A 27,892-nucleotide genomic window follows, 5' to 3' on the forward strand; every position below is an offset into this window, starting at 1 on the left:
TTGAAATTTGAATCCCTGCCTCATCTTTCAATTAAATTTTGCCAAGGCCCACGTGATCCATGTGGAAGCTTGATGAAGGGTGGCTGGCATGAACCTGTGGGTTGGATCCTGGTGGAATCTGCTTCTCAAACACCCCCTGCTCCAAAAGATGTTCACAGGACCCTGTTCACTGCCAGCTGGCCCTGCCTGAGCCAGCCCTCACTGACTCACCTCGAGCACTGCCCTTCTGCAAGTGGTGCTGATGCCATTCTGGGGACATGCAATGCCTTCTCCACAAGCTCACTCACAAAAATGAAGCTCAGGGCTGTTCCAGACAGAATTCTGTGAAGAACAATATAGCCCTTCACTGACAACTGTAAATCAAATTAGAAATGTTCCTAAAAATTAGCAGCAGCATCAGACAACACTGAATTTCTTCAGTCATCTGTGGGAGATGAAGTTTCTATAAATAAACTGAAGCATTTCTATGATGAAGTTCCAAACAAAGCCAAATTGTCAAAACAGCCCCAGAGCCTTTCAAAGCAACAATACTCTTTCAGTCCAAACTCATGAGCATTTTCAGACACAGTGTGCTGGACAAAAGGAGGTTATGTGGGAAGGCACAGAGGGAAAGGTGCTGGGTGGAGCAGGGGACACATGACCACTGCATTTGCGTAGCACTTTGGGGGGAAGGGACCAATAATTTTCTCTTTTTCATGAAAAAGAAATGAGATAGAGAGAAGCCACAGCATTTGGCTGGAGTCTAATACAAGCCTGTGACAACTGTCTTTGCTTCCAAGGTTGCCACCCCTTGGACTGTGGGGTTTCTCCCCCAAAGCTTGTGGGAGCTGGACCCATTTCACATGAACCTGAATATTTATAATATTTTAAATTTCATCCATTAGAGACCCCTGATTCAAAAGCTGCCAAAACATTTGCTTTTACGTGATCTACAAGCCTGTTTGTAGTACAGATCAAAACATATTAAACAGATTTACAACAGATCCCAGTCTGCCAAGACAAACAGCTTCCCCTTGCTTCAGCATATCTCCATTCACTGCAGCTGCACTGCAAGGAATTCTTAAAGACCCAAAATATGCATTTATTGTGTTCACAGGATTCAGGAGTTAGGGATCCCTATAAGAACACACAGATTATACCCACTAACAATCATTCAGAGACCTTGTTTGCTTCTTAAATCCAAATTTCACTCTAAGATGGGTGGGGATCATTATGAGAAAGATGTTTAAAATGGCCTGATTAAAAGCTTGAGACACAGACCAAATAGTGCAAAGGGAAGAGTCCAACAAACTCTCTGAGGCTTTGCCCCCAAATTCCCAAAGGCTGTTTAAAAATATACATTCACAAGGGTCATATCTCTGAGTATCTCCAAGGGAATTTGTACACCTTCATTTTATGTAACACAAATTTGTCACTGATTGTCCCAAAAATTTACATACTTCTCAACAGTTCGGGAATTCAGCAATCATTCAGTCAAGCATTCATCAGCCTCAGCTGGTATAAATTGTGGCAGTGTTTAAAATTCATCTGTCATTATTATCCCTGCTACAAAGCAAACAAGAAATCCAAGTGCACCCACCCAGCAAGCAGCAGTTTGGTCCTACAAAAGGGAGAGATAATTTACTGCAAAATTAACAAAGGGGGAAAAAGCTGAGCAGAGAAGCTGGATGGCATGGGCAGGGAGAGAGCCTTTCCTTTCAGCACTGCTCATTAGCATTACATAGCAAACAAAGATGCAAGGTTTCAACTTATCTGTCTCTTCTGGGTCTCATAAATTCAACCAGCAACATAATTTCTGCTTAAACAGAGCTCTCACTTGTTCCTTCTTAAATAAAGGATGTGTACCAAGGGTCTGGAGGTGCTGTCAGGTGGTTGTTGGTAAAGCAGCAATTGTAGCAATTGCAGGAGAAAAATACACAGTCTTCCTTCTGCTTTTTCACTGTACTTTCATTGCTATGAGCCTAGCAGGGAATGGTGGCATAGACTGCAATATTGAGGACAGCACTTGATATTGCAACAAAAGAAATATGAAATAAAATCAGCAGTCAAAGCCACTTTTTATGTCCTGGTTTACAGAGAGTTCATCCCTGCACACAAGCATGGAGAAATTGGGGTTTCTTTTAAGGGACTATGTTTTATTTATCTAAAGAGTGCTGCATTGTAATAATACACTGTGCTTGTGAACTCCAGAGACTGAAGAGCCTTTAGAGAGATGGATTTATAATGCATCCCAGGAGGATGAAAGAGCTGTGCAGCTCTGGCTTTCATTACCCTTTGGCCCTTCTGCTCAGGCTATGGCCATGGGGAACCAGAGAGGGAAAACTATTCTAGGAGACAGTTTGGAGATTAAATGTCTCTATTTTGTCATACAGAAAACTGCAGAGAGAGAGAACAAACTCATCTTCCCAAACCCCTGTGTGGGACCTACTTTTCAGAGGGGAAGCTTCCAGTGTCCCAAATACAGGTCATGAAAGACAATCTGGGAACTCCCACAAGTCCAGAGGTCAGTGTGGGGCTGTCAGGTTCATCCCACAAAGGTGATTCCAGCCCTTGCTGGGGCACAGGGACAGAGGCACATGCAATCCAGCTGCACACAGCTGCACAGGCTCCTCCATCTCATGTGCTGGTCACCTCCTCTGCTGGTGGCACCTTGGGGATAGCTGCAATGCATCCCAAACTGACATCTGTCACATTTCCACACTGTCAGCCTGGGAGGGTGAAGAAATGCAGCTCAAAGGTGTGGCAATCAGAGGGATCCACTGATTTGGGTTCTCACCCAACCCTGGCTCCCTCTCCCTCATTTCTGTGGCATCTTGTCTGTAAACTTGTGCTCTGTAAATTGGCAAAAATCATTTTGTGCCCACAACACTGCAGAGTTGGGGTTGTCTTATTCTTGCAGTTTTAAATGACTCAAGGGAGGCAGGACCTGCAAATTCAACACAGCTTTTCCCAAAGCACCAAACAGAGGCACAGGGACAAAAATGCACTAGAAGCTACAGCAACAAAGAGAAATGTTTGGGATTATCCTGAGGGTCTCAGCTGAAAGGTGACATTGTCCATGCCCCTGACAGGAGCCCAGGAGGGAGAGTAACAACAAAAAAACCACAAAAAACCCCACAAAGCACAGAAAAACAAAAACAAACAGAAACAAAACATCTAAAAAAACAAAAAAAAAAAAACCCAAAAAAACAACACCAAAAAAAAAACACCCAAAAACAAACAAACAAACAAAAAACAAAAAAAAAAAAAAAAAAAAAAAAAAAAACAAAAAAGAAAAATAACAAACCCACAAAAAACCCAAACCTTTGCACCCCCCAGAAAACGAGAGAAACTGCTAAGCTGTATTTGTTTCACAGCCCTCCAGGATCATCTCACTCCTCAATCAGCAGGCACGAAGGAGTTAAACCCAGGCTCACACAAACTTTGCAGTGAGCTGAGCTCAGAGCCTGCCTCCCGTGCCTGTGAGCTCGGCTCATCCCCTCCTGTTGCCTCGCTGCCGGGGAGGGTCTGCCTGCCTCATCCATCCCAGCTCCTCGCCCCCTCCTGCTCCCTGCCAAAGGAGCCAGGGTGATGCTGCTCTGCTGACATCCCAGCACCGGGAGAAGGAGCCGTCCCTGCCACGGAGATCAACAGCACCGCAGGAAAAGTGCACTTGGCTGAAAGGATGCTGTCCTGACTCCCGGGTGAGACAGAGAATCCCTTCTGCACCTGGAGGAGATGTTCCAGGGAAATCAGCAGCTGGTGCCTCATCCCAACAGTGCTGCCTGCTCTGAAAGGTAACTGGGCTTTATTCTCTTCTCTCCATATGCACCACCACGGCCAGCACTCTCACACATGTTCAGCATGAGAACACAATATCCTCTGTGCCACCAGAAGAGGAGACACCATCACCCCCTGCCTCTCATCCACCTCTCACACCCTCCCTGGATCTGAGGCAGAAAATGCAAGCCATGAATGGAATTGATATTTGATAATTGATAATTGATAATAATTGATAGTTTTGACGTTTTCTTTGCCTTTCTTCAGTGCTGATATTTTTCTGTAAAGGTGACCTACACAGAACACACCTGGTGCTGTGTGTTCAGCCCCAAACCATCCTGTACTTGTCAACCAGGTGGGTGCACTTGAAGAAGCTACACAAATAATTGCTTTATTTTGTCCCACTTACCTGTGTGTAAGAGCCAGAGTGGGAGGAGAGGCACAGGGGAACTCAGGAAAGTTGCCTGCACTTTCAGAGATGCTGTGCTGGCAAGTGGTGCTCACACTGAATGTGGGAGTAGAAAGAAGCAGGTGGGCAAGACAAAAACATTTACTGCAGCTGCAGGATCAGTTTGTACTGCCTGTGTGCACTGTTTGGGGGGGAAATCTTTCTTTTTGCTCCCCTGTGACCTCCAAATGTGCAGAGAGGAGCAATGCAGGCTTCATAAACACTCCCCAGACCCTGGGAGCTGCAGTGGGAGGCTGGTAATGTCAGTGCCCATGAAGTTTTGGATGATGATTTTTCTGGCTTGGTGACACACTCTGGGAAAAAACCCTTCTCCTGTTGTGTGTGAAGGCTTCTATTTTCACTACAGATTTTTATTAAATGAAATGTGTTGGGTTTGGGTTTGTCTTTTTTTAAATCCCTGATTAAAAAAAGCCACAAACTGATAAAAAAGCCCCAAGCGTCTGCTTGGAATCAATCTGCACCCACTGAGCACCAGTGATCACTCAGAAATGGAGCATTGTTGAGCCAGAGAGTGACTAAATCTTGGAAACTGAGATCACAGGGAATGTTCCTGTGTCCATGAGGCTCCTCATGGTAACCAGTGAGCTTCTGCCTCCTCTAATCCCAGTCATACACAGTTACAGCCTGACCTGCTTTACACACAGAATTATTGAGCACTACCTATTTTCACATCATGTTGGTCTCTACAGTCATTCAGCTTCTATTCCTTAAAGGAGAGTGTACAAAATCTAAATCTACTGGTATCCAAAGAGATGTGCTCAATGGGGTAATTGGTAGATTGAAAAGCAAAAATCCTTGGGGTTGCCTGGAGCTATTGAATTATTTCTGGCTAATTTCTGGAGAAGATGCAGTTAATGCTGCAGCTTTCAATAGTCTTAATAGTTCATTACTTCTGACAAATCTATAGTTGAGCCTAAAAAAAACCCCAAACAGTGCCAGCTCCCCATTGCTAATACTTCTTACTATTAATCTGCTCCCTTTATCAATAAATGCCCAGCTGAGCTTTACTAATTCAACATCTTGGCTCATAGCTAATTATTGAACTTCAGACTAACGTCCTTAGCATTCTACAGTTTAATTTTATGAAGGATATAAAGCCATTAGGCTCTCTGCTCGTTAAGGAGAGAAACCAGCTCTGGCTTTTTCTCTCAGTAACAGAGCAGATGGGATGGGCAAAGACATTGCTCTGTACTTTAACTCACACAAGTGTCAGATTCCAGACTGGTTGCACTTCATTATCAGCAGAGAAATCATATTGTAAGAGCAGAATTTAATACAGTTACCCTCACACCCTCCATTTCCCACCTGCTGTGTAACATGAGAATATTCTTCACGGGGGAAGAATTTCCATTTATAGATTCCAAGTGTGAAAATCACAGTTATTGCCCTATAACTGAGAGCAAAAGAGCTCTGGCTGCCCTGCCCATACTTCTGCATCAGCACCAAACCCTCTGCCACAATACCTGGATCCAGAGGGGCTGGGTCAGTCCCTGCAAAAACTGGGAGTTGCCCACAGCCTCCTACACAGAGCACAGCTCAGAGTCCCCAGCCCACACAGGGACTGCACAATTCAAATCCCCAGGTCATTTTTTCAATCAGCAATTTGAGCCAGTTTATTACTGAGCAGGATCTGCTTCAGTATTCCCCAAACTGGATAGCTGTTATCTCAAATGCTTTGGTACTGAAGAAGGAGCTGGGAGGCAAAGTGTATCCAAGTCCGCATGTCCCTTCTCCAAAAACTCAGCACATCAGATATTTCCTTATCACATGAGCCAAAGCAGCTTGTAGTGAAAATTTGAGTCCCTTGAAAGCCAAAATGTCTTGCAGCAATATGTCCTTTAGGTGAAATGTCACGTCAGAGCTTTTATCATATTGACCTAATGTTTCATTTATTCTGATTATCACAGCATATTACCATGTTAATATTATTCTGTTTGCATCTCATGTAGGTTTATAGGCAGTGGACATTATAATTGATTCCATCAGTTTGTTCAGTGTGCTTTCATTTTTGTTTCAGCTAAAACCAAAATTCTAGTCTTATCAGAGCAGAACATGATGCACCATTTACAGTGAAATTTCAGCATTTTCATTTTCTGTTTCCAGCTGGAAGAACTAAAGCTGCTAAAATGTTAAGATTACCTCAATTTCTAGTAAGTTCTGCTTCCAGGAGGTGAGGGAACTGTCACATCCTGCAGCAGAGTGGCTCCAGGGGGACAGGTAGGGCTCTGCACAGCTGCCAGGTGCATCCAGCCTCAGGAAAAGAGGGTGTGCTGATACACAATAAATGAGACACGTGGTGAAAAACACTGATTGCATTCACATCTCCCCTTCCTCTCTGACATCTGATTCCACAGCCTGTGGGGCCTTCTTGTACCTTTAAGTAAGGAGTTACCAGTGAGGACATTATAATTAGATGTGCATGGTGTTTTTCTAAAGTTAAATACCCAGTGCTTCTCCTCAGAGTGTCTCACAGGAGCATGACAGGGGTTTTCTGATCTATTTGCTCTAAAGATACCACATCCAGCCTGGGCTGTTTTGGTACCTGGTGTCATTTCTCTCTCTCTCTCATTTTTTTCCCTTTAGAAAGCCAACTTTTTGACTGTTCCTAATGAGAAACTCAGAGCTCCATACTCCTTAAGCCCTGAATTAGGAGAGAAGAGATCCCCCAGACATTTGGCAAAGCAGAAAGCAACCTTCCCCAGCTCACCCAAGGATAAACCACCTGCTGTGGGAAGAGAGAAGCTGGCAGAAAGCTGATTGCTCACTCTGAAAAACAACACTTGCAAAGACCAAAGTTCTGCAAACCTTCACAGCTCAGCTTGAGAGAAGGACCAAAGCTTTTCACTACCCAAAGGAGGTGACCTACCAAAAGGAGGCCCAGAGTATTTTTAGGATGAAATAAAAGCCAGAAGGAAGTGTTAAGCACAAGTGTGATGCTCGTTGTCATTATGACAGCAACGTGCAAAGTGGTTTGCAAAGGCTCGTCCCTCACAGTTTGCTCCACTGTGTGAGCAGCAGCCTTGACACTGAGAGGATGCAGCACCTCACACTGAAGCCATCATGCCATCTGTGCTAAGCTTCCTCTCCTGACCCCCTCTGTGAGTCTGGTGAGACAGGAGATCTGAAGGCAAATTGGGAAAATGGACCAAAGCTGACAGAGAGCAATGACTGAGATTTATTTCAAGTTCCGTGGAAACCTGACTGGTCGCGTCCACCTCCCGACTCTGGCTACAGAAGTAGACACAGCAGCAGACAAATATTCTGGCCTCTATGTGTATGTGGGGTTGTTCCTAACCCTCCTGGCCCTGCTCCTGATCCTGCTTTTCTCCATGCTCCTGCGCCTGAAGCACGTGGTGTCCCCCATCACCTCCCCAGAGAGCACCGAGAACGCGCAGCAGTTCACGGACGTGGAGATGCACAGCAGGATCCCCAGCACTTAGGGAGCCCACAGCAAAGAGGGAAAGGTGTTTTAGTGCTTGGGAAAGGTGTTTTGTTCAGCAAAAGGTGGTGGAAAGATGCTCTGGCTGCCTGTTGAGCACCACAATCCTCAGCAGCATCTGGGGAGTGTCACTGGCTGTTGGCACCACGGGCAGTAAGTGTGCAGCAGCCTCCCTAAAATCGACATTACAGAAACCTGCTGCTGTCAGGGAAGGCTCACAGCCCTCTAAAAATCTAAAAACCACATTAATGACAGCCAAAAATCCCAGAGAAACACAGCAGAATGTGTCCTGGATCCTGTCTACTGACTTCTCGCTCTGAATCAAAAAAGTTTAAGTGGTAAAACGGGGTACACCCAGAAATTGTCAGTGGCTCAAAAAATCTCAAGCATTTCTCCCTTTTAATAAGGAAAACATTAAATTGTTCTCCTTTTAAACTTGAATGGCAATTAAACAATGGAGTTTCATAAATATAGGAATGTTTCATCACCTGCTGGAGCCACATCTTTCCGACTTTAGAGCCCATTTAGTGAATAGTTGCACACCAGGTATCAAAAAGGGTCAGAACTTTAAAGAGGAAAAAGAATAAAGCCAAAATTTAAGCAAGGTTTAAAATAAAAAGAAGCAGCAGCAGCAGGGAATGAGTAAAAAACTTAATGGACACTCTACCTCTTCCTTAGTCCTCCTTACATTAACTGAGCTGAATACAAACATTTTATGGCTTTTAGGCTCACCAGTATCACTCAGTAATTAAAATGCATTTTAAGTTTTGAGACCCTAATTGACATTGCTCTCCTAACAGACTCAAGTTCATAATAACATGTTCTCTCATATCCATATTGAGTTTTCTTCCTCTAAAGACAGATGAGTTCTTCCAAAGTTTTTTGCATTTGTTTTCTTCCAAAGAAAGCTGAGGAAGTGCCCAGGCCTGGCACTGCAATAAGGAATGGGAACAGCTTTGGACACAGACTAATAGGGAAGATGTAGATGGAAAATAAACTCACTGAGCACTGAAAGACTCAAATATCCTGATGGAATCACATGGGGGAAAGAAATGTTTATTTGAATTTATGGAACAACAATCTGACCCAGCCCTGTGAGTGATGTACAGAGGAAGGCTTTGGAAAAGATGGAACCAAATATGGCAAATCTCTCCTGGGAGAGTCACTGCCCCTCACAGAAAAACCTTCAGTGAATTGTTTCAGCCACATCTCTAAAGGGCAGGTATTTTACACAGCTTATCCACTTTATTACAGTCTAACTCTAGTTCAGCAATAAAATCCCCTGGATGTATCCCACATGTACATACACTCTTATTTGCCAGTTCTCCTCTCTCCAAGTGTAAAAGTGTAAAGCCCTAACACAAACCAGTGTAAAATTAGAGAAAACACTGTCACATGGATCTGTGATAGTAGCATGAAATTTTTCTTTAAATGCTCTGTGTACAGCAGGCTTTTTGGTTACCTTTAAAGGCCTGGGTGAGCTGTTTGGCATGGGAATATCTTTGGGCTAAAATGGGCTTTTACAGATAATTGGCAGGGGGAAGCAGAATGACAAGTAACATCCCCACAGGATGCACTGGATCCATGGGCAGGACTAGTGCTATTTTTCATTGATGTATTGAGTAGAAAAACATTCAAACATTGCTTCCTGCTACTGAATAATTCCTTTTTACTTCATTAACCCTTACATCTGTGAAGCACAGAATGGTTTGGGTCAGAAAGGACCTTAAACCATCTTGTTCTACCCCCAGCCATGGGCAGGGGAAACTTCCACTATCCCAGGTTGCTCCAAACCTGTCCAACTGGCTTGGGACAGTGAACTAGAACAGGGATTGTGTGAAGGAATACAGCAAAAAAAAAAAAAAAATCACTCTCAGCAATGTCTCTCCATGCCATACTTGGCTGTGCTTTCCTGGAAAAATGGCAGGATGCAGGTAATCCTCTGTGGGGACAGCACCAGGCAGGATGGTGGCTCCACACCACCTCTGAAGATTGGCTCCTGGACTCGCAGTACTGCACAAGAGCCAGAATTGTGTGTGATGATCAGGATATTAATCAAACTAAGACAGATGGCTACTGAGTTAGTCAATGACATTTAAAATTAACAACAATCTAAGCTGCTCAAATTGGTTTGGTGTGTGTCAGTCACTGAGGCAGCCTGGCCCAGGCTCAGCATCTGACTTACCCTGGAAAATTTCTCCATTCTAAACTTATGACTTACCTAGACCTGAAATATTCTAGAATGCCAAATTAGCAACTAAACCACATTAGCTTCCCAGCACAACTATCTGCAGAAAAGCCTTGTATCCAAGAGTCTGCAGGACAGACTCAGCTTTTATTGACAGGCTTTTATTGACATAAAATATCAGACTTACTGATGGAAAATGACAGTATCAAATTCTGAGTGCTCTGATCTCAGCCAGAATGGCCCCTGAGGTACAGGACAGGACTGAGCTTCTTTCCATCACACTAGGGAATGTTAATTCAGAAGAGTCTCACAACACTTTAAAACTTATTCAATAACTATCCTTTAAATAAATGAGTAATCTCTTTATGTATCAGATGGTATCTTTGGGCAGACTGGGTATTTTTATATAGTATTCTTATGGAAGGCAGCCCTATCTATCACACGGAATGACAAGTTTTCCTTTCTAGAGCTCCATTTCACATCAAGTCTCTGTCCCACTTGATATATCTACACTCCAGTGGCACTCAATGTACCTCATTTGTCTGTACAATGCCAATGTATTTTAAACTCTTTCCCACTGAGAAATAGAAGAATACCTTTCCCTTCTTTTCATTATCATTTGCAGTGTCCCAGACCTGAAGGATGTGTCTGGGAAAAAAGACTGTTGAGATGTGTTTGGTGGGTGGCCTCTAGTGAGTTTGGCATTCTTTGGCTTTAAGTTAGAACTTTTGGACAGTTTTGCTGCATCTTGGAGCAGTTCAGGTCTCACAGCCATTCCCTTCCCCTCCTGCAGGCTGTTCCCTTCCCACTTGTCCATCTGCTGTAGACAATGGGTTTTTTTACAAAAATAAAGAGGCGGAGTGGTGAGTCACTGACTGCTCTGTACATTCCCACCTGTGGATCTGAAGAACCAGCTCACAAAAAGCCTCAAGTGGTGCCACCATTCCAAACCTACTGCTGGCCACAGGGAGTGTCCCGGCAAGAAAACCCTCTAGCAGTCTGTGTGAACATTATTTGAACCAGCAGTTTGCCCCCATCCTTACCCCCATCAGACACTGGAAACAAATGGAGTATGGAGTAAATTCCTCACCTCCTCCATGCCCTGCCTGCAGGGAAAACAGCCACCTCTTGTTGTGAAGGAACAGAAAACACCTGAGCATCACCACCCCTGGTGGGGCTGTGAGGCCAGAGAGAGCCTCCTGTCACCAAAAAGCCACCAGTGCTCCCAAATCTCCCAGGGCTCTCAGTCTGGGAGCTGTCAGGAGTATGGTGTGACTCCCCAAACCATACAGGATTAGTCCTTGAGTAATCTCATCCATCCACAAGCAGGAATTTTCTATATTAACAGACCCTTAAGTATCCAGCAGAAAGGGTTGATATGTAGAATATGTTCCTTCTCTATGTCAGAATAAACATTAATATTTTCATATTCTCTCAGGGCTGCAGAGAAAAACTTGATTTTGCAAACAGCATAAGTCAGCAGAGGATCAACCCTGATCCTTGATCCTTCCCAAAGGACCTTTCTGGATTTTACTTGAAAAACAAACAAAAAACGTTCAAAACCTAAAAATTATGTGAAGTCACCCATCCATTTAACTGAGAGCATTAATGAAAACTTAGATGTGTGACTTGTCCTAATTAGGAATTTACATATCCTTACCCTGCAGTCAGTGCTGAGGTAACTGCTTATGAGAAGTGTAGAGAGCTCCAGCTTTAAGCAGGTTGGAGAGCAGGAGACATGCAGACAACTCCTCTGCTGACACAAATCACCTGCTGTGCTACAAGTGAGGTAAAATTGTGATGGTTGTATTTTTTTTTTTCAAAGATACATCTTTGTGTGCCTACATTCTGCTTAATTCTGGAAAGGAAAGAAAGCCTGTTCACAGTTTATTCATGTGCCCTGCAAAAAGTGGGCAGTTGTACAATGGCATTCATGATTAAAAATTCAGATGCAGATATATCTGGAAAGGGGAAATCCCAAACAGTATTTTGTTGGTACATGAGCTGTAGACTCAAATGTTGACATTTTGGTGGAAAAATAAAGCAAGAGATGGTGAAATCTGCTGGATCTTTGCAGTGGGTTCAAAAAAAGACTGCACAGAATGTTAAGAAAAAATACTTGTGGGTTGGGGAAGGTATTTTCAGTTATGGTTTCTGACACAGATTTCACATTTTTTCACAAAAAGGAACTGCATCCCATCTCCCAAAAAAACTTTACCCCATAAAGTCCTCTCAGATATTCACTTTCCTCAGACTTCTCCAGAAGGCTGTGAAGTTCCAGAAAGAGTAAGAGCAGTCTTCAAATCCTGGTGTTCATTCTGTGGGCACAGATATCAAAATAAAGATAAAAACCCACAATGATAATTTGGTTTCTTGCACATTTGCTCTCCAGAATGTGCTATATGAACATTTCCTCCTCAGTCCTTTAATTATCAAGAATAAAGTATCATCTAAGATGACTGATGTGAAGAGTGAAAAAAATAAACTGGATTTGAATTTAGATGGATTTGATTTTTCAAAGGTACTTAGAATGTTTTCAGCTGAAGGCAAAAATAATTTGTCCAGCTGTAATCAAAGCTAAGTTGTGAAAGCAGATCTGGCTGCAAGAGGGAAAGGTCTGTGCAATTCATATGTAACTAATAAATAACCCACTCTTTCTACTCCCACCTGCATTTCATGGCTATGTAAACTTGTCAAACAAATGATGAATAATTCAAAAGACCTTCTCCTCCCTCCCTTCTCCTCTAGATTTATTAACCCATTTCCAAAGTATAATTTGATCAAGCTAATAGCCACAGACTTCCTAAGCTGACTCTCTGTGCATTAATTCTCTCTGCATGGCCATAGTCCTACTCTCACAGTACCATTTAATACAAATCAATTATGAGACAACAAAAGGCACCTGAAAGCCAAATGAGAGCTCAGCAACATACTTTGATGCTTTAAATCTGTTGTTCTCTGTAAGCAAGAAATTTATCTTTCTTAAGCTGGGCTGTTCTCCTGATGCCAGTTCCTCTTCCACATCCCCAAACACTGCCACCACAATAACTACTGGAAGAAGTTTACTTATGTAGTTTTATGAAAAAATAACAAAAAAAAAAACACCCCAAAAAATTACCAACAGCACCAATAACAAAAAAACCCCAGCAATGCTGAATGATCAAGTAGGACCCCTCTGGGATATTTCTGTGTGCCCCCCTGTGTGAGCAAACAGGCAGAGCAGCTTTTCCTTACAATGCAGGGGAGATTTGGAAGCAAACTGGCCCTGGGCTACCCTTTGAACTGTGTGGGCAAGTAAGTGCTGCCTTGGGAAACTCTTTACAGGACAGCACAGAGCCATGAGCTGGATTTGAGTGCAGCACAGGCTTTGGCATCCTCCAGCTTCCCATTCTTCTTCCCATATCAGAATTCTGTCTTTGGCCCAGAACTCCCAAGTGAGTGTTTCCAGCTGACTCCTTATGCCTTAGCAATTCTAATTCAGACTAATCCATGCTCCCAGAAGTTAACATGCACTTTTTGTAATGTTACTCCACAATCTTCAGGGGATAGGGACCTGTCCAAGTTGCTGTGGCATAACCAGCACTTAAAGCCCCAGGAAATTCAGATCTGGGCTGGGGTGAGGTTGCTGCAGTGAACTCAGTGGCAAATCTTAAAGCTTGTCACTGCAGAACCAAACTGACGTGGGTTTGCTGTTGTTCACAAATTTTTCATTTCACATTTCACATTTCTGGAGCTTTCACACCTTGGGAAAGCTCTGAACAGCCCTTTCAGCACTGACTCTCTCAGGATGGGAATGCCACACATAAAGTTTGCACTTCTTGTTGGCACCTAGAGGGGAAGAAAAGTGACTTCTTGTTGTTTGTGTCAAGAAAACAGAGGAAATCAGGAAGCACCCTGGATGCACCTAGTTTGGGTTAATGCTGTACTGAATTTCCAAGCTGTTTATTGTTTTAGAGCATGACCACTGAAGGGATGGGTAACAGATAACCACAGCACAGCAGCATTCTCCATCTGCACTTCTGCAAGCTTCTCAGGAAGAAACCCCTGGGATCAGAATGCTGAGGCTGCTTTTCCTTTGTTTGACTTTTGCTGGTAACTATCCATCAATTTTCTATAGATACATCATTGTTCTGCTGACCTGCTTCCCTCCACTCACACTGCTCAGATGAATAATAATTTGCTGCAAAGCAATTTGGAAAATAAATGCTGACAGACTGAGTGCATACCTAGCCTAGGTGAGATTTTTTTCTATTTCTACATTTTCAATGAATTTTGCTGGCTTTGAACTCTTAAAACATCCACAAAAGGAAACTCTTTTTGTGGAAATTCAGTGCTTTCAAGGCCCATGCTGGACAGCAGCAATCACAAAGAGATTAGGAACAGTTTATCAGACTTTGGAGTAGTGGGATGTCTTGAAGGCCTTTCTCTAGAAAGCTACTTTCCAAATCCATGGGCAAGTCACACTTCAGACATAAAGCTTGTAGACATCACCTTTACATTTGGTGTCACTTCTGTCACTTAAAAGCTCAGATAAGCCTTTCCATCTTATGCACACTGATTAGCTCAACACTGTTGCCTCTTTTTTTTTTTTTTTTTTATCCCCCTGAGAAACTTGAGAGCAGAAGAATTGTTCACACCTCAAGAGCAGGGAACAGAGTGAGATACTTATGAAAACTTTAGGTCAGAGTGTCCAGTTCATGCAGGCACACAAGTACCCATGACTTCATTTAGAGAATATGAATCCATGTAAGAGGTGTGCAAGGCCAAGGAAAGTCTGCTGTGGATGGATGTGTGACTGTAGCTTTCTCCTACTGTTTTCATCATGGTCCAATTGAACCCAAACAAAACAGCCACAGGGTAAATCAGGAATGAATCACAGCAGACTGCCAGTGATGTTCATAGAAAGTAAAAATACATGGTTTTTGTTATTACAAATCAGACAAAAGCACCAGTCACTTCTCACTTCAGAGCAATGTGACCTCCCTCACAGCAGTCAGCAGAGAAACCAGAAACAGCCAAACCAAATGCAGGAGTCCAAGCTGCACTGCCAGCCTAGGACTTGGGAGTGCAGACAGACCTTGAGTCAGCTTTTTCTAGGTATGGCCTGCTTTAAAAATCTTTTTGGACAAGCAGGAAGACCCTTCCACTGAGTTCAGCTACAGCAAGCACAGCTTGGTGTGCCAGTTGGCCTCAGCACATTCCATGTGCTGCTCCTTCCATTTACCTTGGCACATCACTGTGACAACCACTCTCAGAAGAACACGGGAAACTGGTAGCAAGGAATTATCTAGATAAAATATTTGAATGTAATTTAAAGGTAAAATAAGGAGAAAACAACCAGCTCTCTCTAGACTGTTGCTACATGGTTTGAGTTCAGTGTTCTTGAAGCAGGAAGATCTGAGAGTTGCAAGGTTTTGTCTAACAGAGATTTTGTCTTTCTGGGTGAATAAATTCTCTCAATGGTTTCTTTGAAGGAAAGACAAACATGACAAACACCTCTACAGCCAGGAAGCCTTGAGAGCTGTTGTCACTCCCTCAGGTGATTAGATCCAGCTGTACCACGTTTTCACTTCCCAAGGTACCGTCTTGCAGCAGTAATCATCATTTGGTTTGGGTTTTTTTAGCAGACCAATCTGTAAATAAATGCAGTCTTGCTCTGGGGAAGGCTGATTATTCTTTCTTGTAAGTGAGTCAGAAAGATCTTTCATTCAGTGTTATGAAGTATGAACATATATTGCATTCTATTAAAGGAAAATAAGAGTCTGGATTCAATTTCACCAGACAGCTGGGGAAGGCAATTTCAATATTAAACATTGCCTCTTTATTTAATACTGCTGGTTTTAATCTCATAAGAGAACATCAAGCAAAATAAAATACATGTATGTGGAGTTTTCATCCCCAAGTGACCACAGCCCAATTTTTGTCATTCTCATGCTCCTTTGTGCCAAAGCAGCCTTGCAGCTCTCCTCTCTGCTGACTTTTTTGTCACTCAGCAGTCTTTTGAACAACCCTCAGCAGAGCTTTGCAGCTCAGTGAACCATCTCAGATCTGTAGAAATCCAATCAAATCAATGCTGGAACTTGGGCTGAAGAATAGGGCTGTGAGTGAGGAAATCAGAGTTTTTTCCCTTCTTGACCACAGGAAAACCATTCTGGGATGTAACATGCCTGATGACAGAACTACTGGTCTCATTGTTTCACAATTTCTTAGTGGTGTAGAACATGTTTTCAGCCATTTTCTTGACAAGTTTCTCTGACCCAACAACATTCCTTGATTGTATGTCAATAAATACATCAGTAATCAATTGACAGTAACATTTCATAGATCAGTCATTTCATTTAGTATAAGCCTAGATAAAGTATAAGAGTTTGTATACAAACTATTACACATTCCTTCTGTGTCTCCCAGGCTAGTCCTTCATGTATTTCTGGTTTTTGGGGTTTTTTTTTGGTTTTTTTTTTTTTTGTTTGTTTGTTTGGTTGGTTTGGGTTTTTTTGTTTGTTTGTTGTTTTTCGTTTCTTTTTTTTTTCCTGTGGCTGGCACAGGCTCTCTTTAGCTATTGCAAAATTCATTATAATTGGAGTTCTTTAAGATTTTTAGCATTTCTAGGGGGAATTAGTTCTTTACTAGGAAGGGTTTCTCCATTTTGGGATTCACACCATAATTAGACAAAATGATGGGCTAAGTCCCAGTGGAAAAAATGCACTGTAATTTGGGTTCATTTTTGTTACATAAACCCATGGAGATCATGCTGGTTCCTCCTACTGCAGCCACTTCTGAAGCACAGAGTTCCATTTAAAACTGATGTATCATTATTATCTAGAACCCTCAAATATCTTCAAGACTTTCATCTGAGTCTGACATGAATCTTCTTCCTCTCAGCTAAATAAAACAAGATCAGTTCTATTTTTTTAAGAGTTTAAGGTATGTGCATTACCTTATCTCAGAAGCCACAGATTACAACCAGCCATGCTTTGCCCTGTGTTTGTTCAGGCATCCTTGAAGTCAGAATAAAAACACCTGGAATGGCACAAATTATATTTTCATGTTAAAATAAGGCACAGAGAAGAATTTCTTCCAGCCTGCACAGCACCTGGGATGAGAAAATAGCTGATGACCACCACAGAACAAAGGTACCAACCCCCAAGAACAGATTTTATTGAGTGCAAACAAGATATGGTCAGATTTTGTGGAAGATAAATAAAATCTTTAAATGTGTTTATTGCATCTAAAAACCCTTAATGAGAATGGTTGCTATTAAGAATTAACCAAATATATATAATTAGTTTTTTAGGTGAAAAACACCAGTCTTGCAAATTTTTGCTGTTACCTTGCTGATTTCAGAAAACACAGGATGTTCACAATTAAGCCAAGTCACATCAACCCCAAATGTATTTTTACAGAGGAACAAACCAGTGCTCTGTGTACATGCAGCTCCTCCAGCTAATTAGCACCTTGGGGTAGGTTGTTCATAAACAGAAAACAGTAAGGGACCACTATATCCCAGCAGTACTTTGTGCAATACCAATCTCAGAATCAATGAAGATTTTACCTGAATCCTCACCAAGTCACTGCCTCACATAATAAAAAATAAAATTCCAGGTTCACAGAAACCAAAGGGAATGATTCTGCCTATGATGACAGAAATCTAAGGCCCTGGAGGAACATGGGACACTCCTTCAGAAGACATTTCCTTTTGATCTTAGGCATGAATCAATTCTTTAATATCAAGCTCATTACCTTTAGAAAAATTAATTTATTTTCCTAGTTATGTCAGAAGTGTCAACATATAAGTGTGGCTGCTGCCAGGCAATTCCATCCCTTTGAAAAGGGACAGGAAAGGAACCTGGTGCTGTTCCTCACCATGATGGCCCAGCAGTCTGCAAGGGTCCTCAGCCCAAATTCTGATGGCCAGCTGCCCACACTAAAACCTCAGAGCCATTACCAAAAGGATTAAACATGGACTGTGCTGTGAGGTGTGAAGAATTTTTCAGCTTTAATAGTTCCACCTTCCAAGCAAGGCATGGAAAGCTGACATGTCTGTACATCTGCCATGCTTCACCCCACTTTTGGACAGATTCAGGGCTTCAATCTACCCTCAGCCCAATCTGTGATACCCTTACAAATCAAAAAATCAAAACCAAGGCCCTTCATTTGGACAGATTTAACCATGAATCACCATTTTAAGATGGATGGCACAGTGACAAGAACAGTGTTTTGTAACAGGAAACGTTGGTACACAAAGACTCACTTAATGAACACAAACATTCAGCAGCTGAACAGCTCTTGCTTTCAGCAGGGAAAATGAAAAGGAAAAGGAAAAGGAAAAGGAAAAGGAAAAGGAAAAGGAAAAGGAAAAGGAAAAGGAAAAGGAAAAGGAAAAGGAAAAGGAAAAGGAAAAGGAAAAGGAAAAGGAAAAGGAAAAGGAAAAGGAAAAGGAAAAGGAAAAGGGAAAAGGAAAAGGAAAATTACTGTGGATGAAAGTATAGGTGGCCATGCACAAATGTGCTAAAGGGTGAAGCAAACAGGACTAATCTGAGTTCAGAAGTTTTCTCTAGAGGCAAGAAAATGAAAAATATTCTTGTTTTGACATTAGTGCATGCAGCAATAATGGCTCTCCCAAATGTAACACTCAACTCTGATTTAGATCTAAGCCAATTCAGTCGTACTAGGGATGAATCTGGTGCAATATTTCCCAGCAAGTTGTAGAATGATGATTTATTTTAAACAGCTTAATGTTATCCTGGAATTATGACATAAGAAATCCTGAAAGATTCACCAGTATATATTGATACCTAAATAAGAGGATTTATTTATAAAGTACACATGCACACACACTCAAAAAATATGTGTAAATATGACTTTAGATCTCTCTTACATGTCTCTCTGCATATATCCTTAGAACATTAAAAATAATAGCCACAATTTTTCATCTTTGTGAAATACACTGCATACCATTAACCTCCTGATTTGCCTCTGCATAAAACATTTCTACCATTTCTGGTGATAAAAAGGTGACCATAAAAAGGAAATGCATGCAAAGATGTTTCTGATAGTGATTCTTCTCAGTATATACTGTATATCATGCACACACAAAAAAAAAAAACTGGTGGCCCAGAGCTGTTAAACAATCTCCAAATTGAGCTCAGTGGTTTTGCTGAGTATCTTGTGGCTGCTGTGATCCCTAATGTCTAATGGAAACTAGACTGCTTGTAAATAACAAGCTATCATCTTGTAAGCACAAACAAACAGCAGAGAGAAATGAATCATGACTGGCACTGCTTTTAGCACCCCTAGTGCTGCTGCAAAGCAGCAGGGCAGGATGCAGAGGGCACAGCTCCTCAGTGCAAGGCTGGCTGCTAACAGGCAGGTTCAGCCCATGGAACATCACTGGATTCTCAGACACAGAGCTGATCTGTGTTGGCTGTGGCTGCTGGCTGGATGGGAAGTGAACCTCAAATGCTTTTGCACTGTTTCACTTGGGTTCTGAGGGCAGCTTGGCAATTAAAAACAGGCATTGCAAATGGGGAGGTGCTAAAGCTGTGCAGATAAGATGGAGCAAAAGGGAGCCTGCAGGCTGGGTGCCCTCACTGCAGCCAAGGCAGGCAGCCCCCTCCTGGTATAAACAGAATCACAGAATCACAGAACACCACTGCTCACATCTGCCCAACACCCCTTTGCTTTCCTGGCAGAATTAGAACAGCTTTTCATTAATTGTAGGACATATTCAGCAAGTCTACATATTTCCAAAATCCATTTACTTAATCAATGTGCTGACTTAGGAGTCCCTGAATACTTCTGGAGAGCAATTCAAACTGTCTACACAAACTGCTGCTGTCTCAAGAGATCTGCAGGCAAATGGACAGAAGTGAAATTTAGTCTGGGTTCACACTAGGTTCACCTCCTTACCTATTTTTATGCTGCATGGCAAATAGAGATATTTGTATGTACTTGCATAATTGGGACTGTCTGGGAAAACTAATTCGACTCTCTTGGAGTTCCTTCTTAAGGATCTAAAACTGTTGGTTTACTTGAGCATAATATTCTAATTTCCTTCAAAAATGCACATCAAAAAGAATAATTGAAACACGAATTCCATCTCAGTGCTTGTAAAAATGCATGCAAGGCACCTCAGGATTTGATTATATTTGCGCCAGCACAAGCTGCCCTCAGAGAACAAAGCTCAATTGATTTCAGGGAGTCTGATTTGCCTGGATGGAAATGAATTTTTAATGGATTTGGTTGTCAGAGGGATTATGCAGGGATATGAAGTGGCACAGTGGACTGCTGTGGAGGTGTTTGCTGGTGGCCAGCAGGCAGCAATGGTGGCAAGTGTTTTCCACAGACAGCAAGGAGCTGTACCAGGCTGTCACAAATAGAGGATCCTGGGGGAGCTGAGGGCACCAGTTGCCAGGAGACATCACCACACAGACAGGAAAATGCTCCTTGCAGCAGACCTCAGACTCCCTCCTACCTCTGCACACTTCTCTGGTTTGCCACTGCTCTTCAAATTATTTCCTTTAATCTCCCAGTAACCCAAACACTACTGAAAATTAGCCAGCTTTGAGAAATTTTATTTGATATTGAGAATGTGGGATTTGTCTTTACAAATCAGCTGTGGATCTGCTGGTAGACAAAACCAGCACTGAGAGAGAGAAAAGAAACAATGAGATGGATTCCATTGATTGATGAATGGAAAAAGATATTTGCCTTTACAAATTGTAGGTTTGCTGATAAATGAAATTGGATATTGGAAGATGAAAGAAGCAATGGGGAAAAACTATGAATTCTATAAGAATTAAAAATTAAAAGGGAGGGCTGTACATTAGAGGGGAATCTCAGGTATCAGGTGTTCTGGGGAGTATGTGCCTCTCAAGTACCTCAGCCAGTGGGGAGAGAGACAGGGAAATGTGGATGGGAAAATGGGACAAAAGGAGGCTGCATCCTCCAAAAATCTGAGAGATCCCAGGGGAATGCCCCATGGTCTCTCCCTTTATTGGAATAAAGCAAAGAGGACTCCTCTGTCTCCTTTTTGGACATAAAGCTCTGGTGTTTGTGGATTAATTTTCCTGGCAATATGGAGCCCATTTTCTGGTTCTTTAAGGTGAGCATTTCATTTATGACAGAAAATTAGCAGAGGCCTCGAGCATCAGCAAGGATCCAGCTCCAGGGCTGGTACAAATCAGTCCCTGTAAGAAGGATTGAAAGACAGCATGTGCTGTATCCCAGTGTAGAGATGCCCTCCTGTTTCAGGTGAGAGCAAAGGCCAGCAGCACTTTATCTTCATAAAGGAAAAACTCATAAACTCCGAGCTTCCTGAAGCTCAGGACACAATGAATCAATAGAGTAACAAAGAGATACATAGTTATAGATGTCCAACAAATATTGTTGGTGTCTGCAGGGCCTTAAGAGTCAGAGTGGTCTTTTGTCTCCTCTTAAAATCTATGATTCCATAATTCCAGAACCAGGGGTTTTAAGGCACACCATCAAATGTTGCAAAATTCAGAAAAATCCAGGAGAGTTGTCAGATGGTGGACACTCATTCTGGCTAAGCTACAGCCTCTTCTTCCACTCCACACGTGAGATATTTAGTCAGAAGTGTTCCTCTGTGTGCTTTGGTGTGTGTCTTCTGCCAGTCAGAAGGAGGAGGTGATCCAACATCTCCCTGTCTCCAGGCAGTTTGAGCCTTTGTGTATCCACCTGTCAATCCAGCTGCCAAATAACAAACCCACAAAGAGACAATCCAAAGGATGTAGAAATGGGATGGAATATTTCAAAGTATACCATTGACATTTGCCTGACAAATGCTACTCTGTTATTTTCCCAGTCCAAGCATCTCTGAATCACAGTAATAAGGAATTATTCCCCAAAAGATTCTCCATCTGATTTTCAAAGCTCCCCACAGTAACAAAAAATATCAACCCTCATAGGTACAGCACTACATCTCAATGAGAGAGTAAAAGGAAGGAAATATTTTTTCAGTTCAAATTTATATAAAGCAAATCAGAAAGAGAAGCAGGACTCTCTTCACTCTTTTTGCCCATTTGTAAACATAGAAAAAATACTTAAATATAAAATAAATTTAGTGTGGAGAAGTCTAATCACTCTCCTGTGCCCCATGTCATCTGCTGCAGCATTATGAGAAGCCACATGGAGAATCAATCTGAGCACAAAATACAAGGGAAAGTCAATAACTATCCAGTCACTGGCTTTTTTTTCCTTCAAAGAAAATCAAAGTTTGTAGACTCATACAGGTTTCCTGCCTTCCTGTTGGTGTATATTTTTTAATGATTCATTATTTGATACACCGTGGTCCATGCATTTCAGGGGTCATCAGTTTCATCTCCACAGCTGTGGGTCAGCCTTTAGACTTCAAACTAAAGGTAGGATGTAGTTTTCAGAAACAAAGATGTGAGCTGACTAGATTATTTTCATGCACTTTCTTACCCTTGAACAGTATAATTATAGATCTTTCTGGGCAAATTGTGGCAAGCTGAACTGAATACAAAGTGGCAATGCTCAAAACTGAGCCATCCAGAAACATTTCAAATACCAGGTAAGGAGAAGAGGGGAGGGATATGTCATTCCTCTCTCAACAAAAACCAGCTTGCAATCATAACATCTTCAATTTCTTGCCCAGGTGTTGTCATAGGAAGAAAATACCAGAATATAAATTATGTCCTATAAAGCACAGCTAGGAGCAAGCTCTCACAAGAACCTATTTTCCATTTCAGCCCTTCCAAGTTGCTCCCTGGGGTCCAGGACCACATTATGTCAGAGTGAGCCCCTGTTTCTGGACTGTCCCTGATAATATCACACACAGACTGGGGGGAGACAATTGGCACTGCAAAGAGAGTCTGCTCAGCCCAAGCAGGACTAAGTTCACACAAGCTTTGCCCCAAAAGCTGCCTGGGCCACAAGGCTCAGACAATGTGCCTGCAGTTTATGACAAAGAAGGGGTGAACAGAGGTGCAATCCCCCAGTTTTTAAGGCAGACTAAATCCAAGGTACCACAGCTCTGCCACCTCCCTTGTGCTGGTGGTGCTGCTTGTGCAGCTCAGGGAGCTGATCTGACTGCAAACAAATCACTGTCAGGCTAGTTCTGTGAGCAGGATCTGCCTTAAAACTGCACAGGATCAGCTCCAAGTACCTCATTTTGAGAGTGATCTGTAGTTCTTACAGACCACAGCATAAGTACTCATGGGCAAAATTCTACTTATGCTCTAGCAACTTCTAATTAAAACAGCAGGTACAAATTAGCATGAAATTGAGTGCCTTAATGGATGGTTTTCCCTTTTCTCTTCTGTTTAAAATCACCCTAACAAGGCTGATTCAATGTACAAGTGGGATGTATCCTCCAGTGAAAACTCCAACACAAATTTAAGTCACTTTAGTTTTACATGTGAATATTTTTTCTTCTAGCCCCTATACAGCATGAAGATGGAAGTGCAAGCTGCAGAGGACACTGACTTCCAGTGATACAGGGCAAAAACAACCAAAGCCCCTAACATTTAATTATCCTGTCCTTTACCAGGTGCTGAACCTCATCTCCAACACTTGAAAAATTAACATTTTCCCTCCATCCCAAGTCTACCTTCTTGTCCAACAGCTGTCAGGGCCCTGACTCCACTAATAGATCCTGATTGCCCAGACCAATCTCAGCTGGGGCTTCCACTCACACCCTTGGACAGGGACTTTACTTAACCTTGGGGTTATATAGAACCACAGAATAGTTTGGGTTGGCAGGAACCTTAAAGTTCATCCAGTTTCAACTCTCTGCCATGGTCAGGGACATCTTCCACTATCCCAGGTTGCTCCAAATCCCATCCCACCTGGCCTTGGACACTTCCAGGGAGGTAGAAGCTTCTCGGGCACCCTCTGCCATGGCTTCACCATCCTCAGATTCCTTTTCCTGAAGGACAACAGCAAGATTTGGATTAGGCTGGGCAGAGCCACCAAGTCCCTGTGCACTCAGGATACCAATATTGTTTTGTTCTACTGCATTTTTCCTCCAGACAGTGCCTGCTGTCAGCACTACTTGCTTTAATCAAAAAATAAATACATTTCAGCGTGGCTCATTATGCTAAATGAAAACAACAGGGGGCTAATGAGCATTGTGAACAAGGCATTAACATGGCAATCAGAGGTATCCTCAAGACAGCTGCATCTTTCTTTCAACACTATACACAAATGTGTATACAGTTGTGACCTCATCTGTTGAATTTAATTCAGGGAATAAACGGATTTAGAAGTCTAACTTTGGTTTACCTTTGTATAATCGTGTTACTACTAAGAAACAAAACTGCCAGCTCGATTTGTGCAACTGTTCAGGGGTCATTCGTACTCTTCAGTGAACAATACTGTGTTAACACATTTAATATTGATAATTTTGTGGTAGAAATTAAAGTGTTACTCCCCCAATAAGTGTTGTGGGAGGCTTGTGCCAATGTCAGTCTGTAAAGAGAAGGTGCTGTGGCCTTGCTCTGGCAATGGCAGTTCTGAACACTCAGACAGTGAATTCTGTCCGTGAATTCTGTGAGTTCCCAATGCTGAAATAACACGTGGAGGACAAAACTTCCCGAATTCTTTTTTTTTTTCCAAACTTATTTCTTTTTTACCTCTTCTCCTTTAAAGTCTAGAAAACCTGAAACAATCTTGGCGACCCCTCAAAACGCTGCCGGACAGGCGGCTCGTCAGAGCGGCCCAGTGTAGCACCAGCAAACCCCACAGGGCAGCGCCACCTCCCTCGCCAAACGGACGGGGAAAAAAAGAAGCCACGGTAGGAGAAAAAAAAAAAAAAAAAAAAAAAAAAAAAAAAAAAAAAAAAAAAAGGAGAGGGGCGGGCCGGGCCCGTGAGGGAAGGAGGCGTTCCCGCCCTGCCCGGCCGCCATTTCGGGAGCGCTGCGCGGGTGCGCGGCGCCCCCTGGCGGCCCCTCAGCCCGGCCCGGCCGCCATGAAATCCGTGTTCGTCACCGTGGGCACCACCAGCTTCGACGAGCTGATCGCCACCGCCCGCTCCCCGCCCGCGCTGCAGGTCAGCTCAGCCGGCCGAGACACCAGCACCGGTACCGACACCGGCACCGGCTCCGGTCCGCGCCGCCCTCCCGCAGCCAGGGCCGGCGCCTGCGCCCTGAGCTGCCCCGCCCTGCTTGTGGCAGTGGTGCCGGTGTCTGAGGGGCCGGAGGCTCCGGGGCTCCTGCGGGGAAGCCTGAAGGGTGGAGGGAGGGGAGGGATGGTCTGTGTGGGAAAGGGAGTGGGCTGCCGGGCTGGGGCACACCCCTCACCTCTGTATGCGCGCCTCATCCCCTTCATTCCACCCCCGCCATCCTCCCTCCCCGCCGCGTTTTCCCCTCCGTTGATCGCCGCCGTGCCCCGCAGGCGCTGCACGGCCGCGGCTGCCGCAGGCTGGTGCTGCAGGTGGGCCGGGGCTCGCTGCCGCAGCCGCAGCCCAGCAGCGGCGGGGCCGTGGCGGTGGAAGTGTTCCGCTTCAAGGACTCGCTGGCGGAGGAGCTGCAGAGCGCTGACCTGGTCATCAGCCACGCAGGTACAGCCCCGGCTGCTTCCTGGCGCTGAGCGAGGGATGAAGGCTCGCCGGCTCGGGGAGTGCCGAGATCCACAGCTAGAGTTGGGTTGTGTGATAATTGAGGAATGATTCGTGTTAATCAGAGAAGTTTTGGAGTTTGTATAAACCAGAATACTTAAAATTAGAAAAAAAACCATGGACCTAAAGGGAAATATATTATTAAGCCCATTCTGTTTAAATCCCTCTGTTATGAATGTTATGTTATGTTTCCTAAATAAGTTGCATCTACTGACAGCTTGCAAAACAAGGCTTTCACACAGCACAACAAATTCTGCAGAATCAGATTTCCTGCCTTTGTGTGATCAATCACAAACTATCTATTAAAGATCAGCTTTTTACTTCTCCTGGTTTTTATCTACCAAGACCAGATGGTTACATGACCAATTGTCCAAATAACTGTCCCACGGAAGTTTGGAAGTTTCTCTGACCACCACTGCTTACCTTGCAGAATTACTACAACAAAACAATAACAATTATTGATTACTACAAGGAAATCCATCCTATAAAAAGGGAGCTGCAAACCAAGTTCGGTGGAAGCATGGAGTGAGTGGGTGGTGATCCCTCACATTTTCCCCAGCACTGTCTGTATAAAATAAACCAATCTAAATTTTGCTAAATATCGAGACTTTGTTTCTCATTTATAACAGTTGTTCAAGAGGCTCCCCTGTTTCAGCAGCAAATAGGGGGATATTTCATATATTTCACATATTTCATCTCTCACCATGTTTTCTGTTTCTATTTTAGGTGCTGGTAGCTGCCTGGAGACTCTAGAGAAAGGAAAACCACTAATAGTAGTAATAAATGACAAGCTGATGGACAACCATCAGCTGGAGCTGGCCAAACAGCTCCACAGAGATGGCTGTGTCCTCTACTGTACCTGCAGGTATGGAGCTGCTGTGGCTGGTGCTGCTGGACAGGAACATTCAGTCCATGTGCCTGTGGAACTGACAGTGTAACAGGGAAATGTACATCCTCCTCTGTGATCTCCATCTAGAGTTCCCAGAGGGAACAGACTAACATTAGGTAGTAATTTGCCACACTTACCAGGCCTTTTGACCATGGGCACTTCTAATTTTTTTTTCATTTGAGGGTATATGTATTTAGATTAAAAGAAGAAAAACACTTGGATTCAGTGGGGTTCATAAATCAGATATCTGGTTAGTAACTTCAAGTATCCTTGTGTTTCAAGTACTTATGCAGGATGCCCTCTTAACAAATTTCCTGAATCCACTGTAACCTCTGACAAGGAGTTTCACAGATCTACTGCCTGTCCTTTAGGAGAAAAACCCAAACCATACAAACAAAAAAAACACAAAAAAGTCAATTCCACAAGCAAATAACACATGAAAAAATCCCACCATCACCAAAACCCCTAGCTCCCTTTTCTAGAGTTCATCCTAATTCCTTTTGGGTTTATTCTCCTGGTTTTGTCTGTATTTTACTATTTTCTCTTCACTTGTGATTGACTTCACTCTAAAAATAACAGATGACTTCTAAACTGAAGGCAGAGAAAATTTAACTCCCATTACTTAGTCTGCATCTTGTTCCTTTGCCCTGCAAACAGAATTTCATGTTTCAGCAAAGCTTTCTGAACAGACCAGGCCTGGCATTCATTTATATTGAACAAGTTTCTTACACTCACTGTCTTGGTGCTTCTGTCATCTTTGGAATTTTTATTTCTTTGTGTTGAGTAGTACCAAGGATTTTATTTGCAGCCTGATAATAGCAAGTAACAGATTGACATAGCTGTTCTTTCTGGCTCTGTGATCAGGGGAGAACTCTGTCATGTGTTCAGATAGGATGGATTTCCTCCTCTGGTTTATGGAGAGGAGCCTCAGATCTTGTTCAGTCTCCCAGCATTGCAACCACAGAAGGTTAAAAAGTTTAAAAGTTGAGTTTGTCTCTGTAAGCTGCTGGAAGTGTGTTCTCAGCAGTGCTGCCAACAAGCCAGTTCTGGCTGAGGCCTGCTGCTCTGTGCATTCTCTTTCTATACATATCCTTATTTCATATTTCCTTGCTAAAAAATTATATATGGATGAGTAGAAAGAAAATGGTATAAAAAATTCCTAAGGGATGGACCTTGTTTAATTTTTGCTTTTTGTCTGTTTCTACAGTACTCTTGTGGAGACATTGCAGTCAATGGACTTGTCAGCTTTGAAACCTTTTCCTCCTGGACAGCCAGAAAAGTTTGCATCGTTCTTGGATAAAGTTCTTGGGTTACAATAAACAAAACAGAGAAATAAAAAAGTTGTAATAAAATGCCTCATCTCCTACACTTAAGATCTGCCAACTGGGCCTAACACTCAAAGAAAATATCATTTAATGCTAACTGATATTAGATGGCTTCCAGTTTAGTGCCAAACTCATTCAACTCCATGCTTTAAAAAGTACAATGCCAATAAGGAGGGAATATGAGTGTCTAGTTGAGTGAACTGACATATTTGTATCACAAAA

The 27,892-nt window shown here is 42.9% G+C and overlaps 3 protein-coding genes across 9 annotated transcripts in view; 2 read left to right on the plus strand and 1 right to left on the minus strand.

Annotated features, from left to right (window-relative positions):
* The window catches only part of DCX (doublecortin), a 115,152-nt gene that overhangs the window by 86,197 nt on the left and 1,063 nt on the right, over positions 1–27,892 (minus strand). For 2 of the 7 annotated variants that reach the window (XM_079318798.1, XM_079318793.1), the window contains exons 1-3: positions 24,474–24,521; positions 16,793–16,875; positions 12,069–12,173 (exon numbers count right to left, since the gene is read on the minus strand). The gene's annotated coding sequence lies outside the window, so the exon portion shown is untranslated. Of the gene's footprint in view, positions 1–12,068; positions 12,174–12,757; positions 12,907–16,792; positions 16,876–24,473; positions 24,522–27,892 lie in introns of those variants that run through there. The other 5 variants (XM_079318800.1, XM_079318797.1, XM_079318796.1 and 2 more) reach the window with 4 other exon arrangements.
* SERTM2 (serine rich and transmembrane domain containing 2) lies at positions 3,506–8,017 on the plus strand. Its single transcript, XM_079318832.1, has 2 exons — positions 3,506–3,776; positions 6,812–8,017. The coding sequence occupies exon 2, from the start codon at positions 7,393–7,395 to the stop codon at positions 7,666–7,668; it is 276 nt and encodes a 91-aa protein (XP_079174958.1). The 5' UTR covers positions 3,506–3,776; positions 6,812–7,392; the 3' UTR covers positions 7,669–8,017.
* On the plus strand, positions 24,710–27,697 carry LOC306808340 (UDP-N-acetylglucosamine transferase subunit ALG13-like). The gene is made up of 4 exons (XM_079318818.1): positions 24,710–24,889; positions 25,234–25,399; positions 26,183–26,321; positions 27,553–27,697. The coding sequence occupies exons 1-4, from the start codon at positions 24,809–24,811 to the stop codon at positions 27,662–27,664; spliced, it is 498 nt and encodes a 165-aa protein (XP_079174944.1). The 5' UTR covers positions 24,710–24,808; the 3' UTR covers positions 27,665–27,697.

This window comes from Erithacus rubecula, assembly GCF_903797595.1.
Source record: "Erithacus rubecula genome assembly, chromosome: 15".
Classification (NCBI taxonomy): domain Eukaryota; kingdom Metazoa; phylum Chordata; class Aves; order Passeriformes; family Muscicapidae; genus Erithacus; species Erithacus rubecula.

Coding starts and splice junctions, on each gene's coding strand:
- SERTM2 (XM_079318832.1), top strand. CDS start 7,393: ATGACTGAGATTTATTTCAAGTTCCGTGGAAACCTGACTGGTCGCGTC.
- LOC306808340 (XM_079318818.1), top strand. CDS start 24,809: ATGAAATCCGTGTTCGTCACCGTGGGCACCACCAGCTTCGACGAGCTG. Junction 24,890..25,233: donor GCTCCCCGCCCGCGCTGCAG/GTCAGCTCAGCC, acceptor CGTGCCCCGCAG/GCGCTGCACGGCCGCGGCTG. Junction 26,322..27,552: donor GTCCTCTACTGTACCTGCAG/GTATGGAGCTGC, acceptor CTGTTTCTACAG/TACTCTTGTGGAGACATTGC.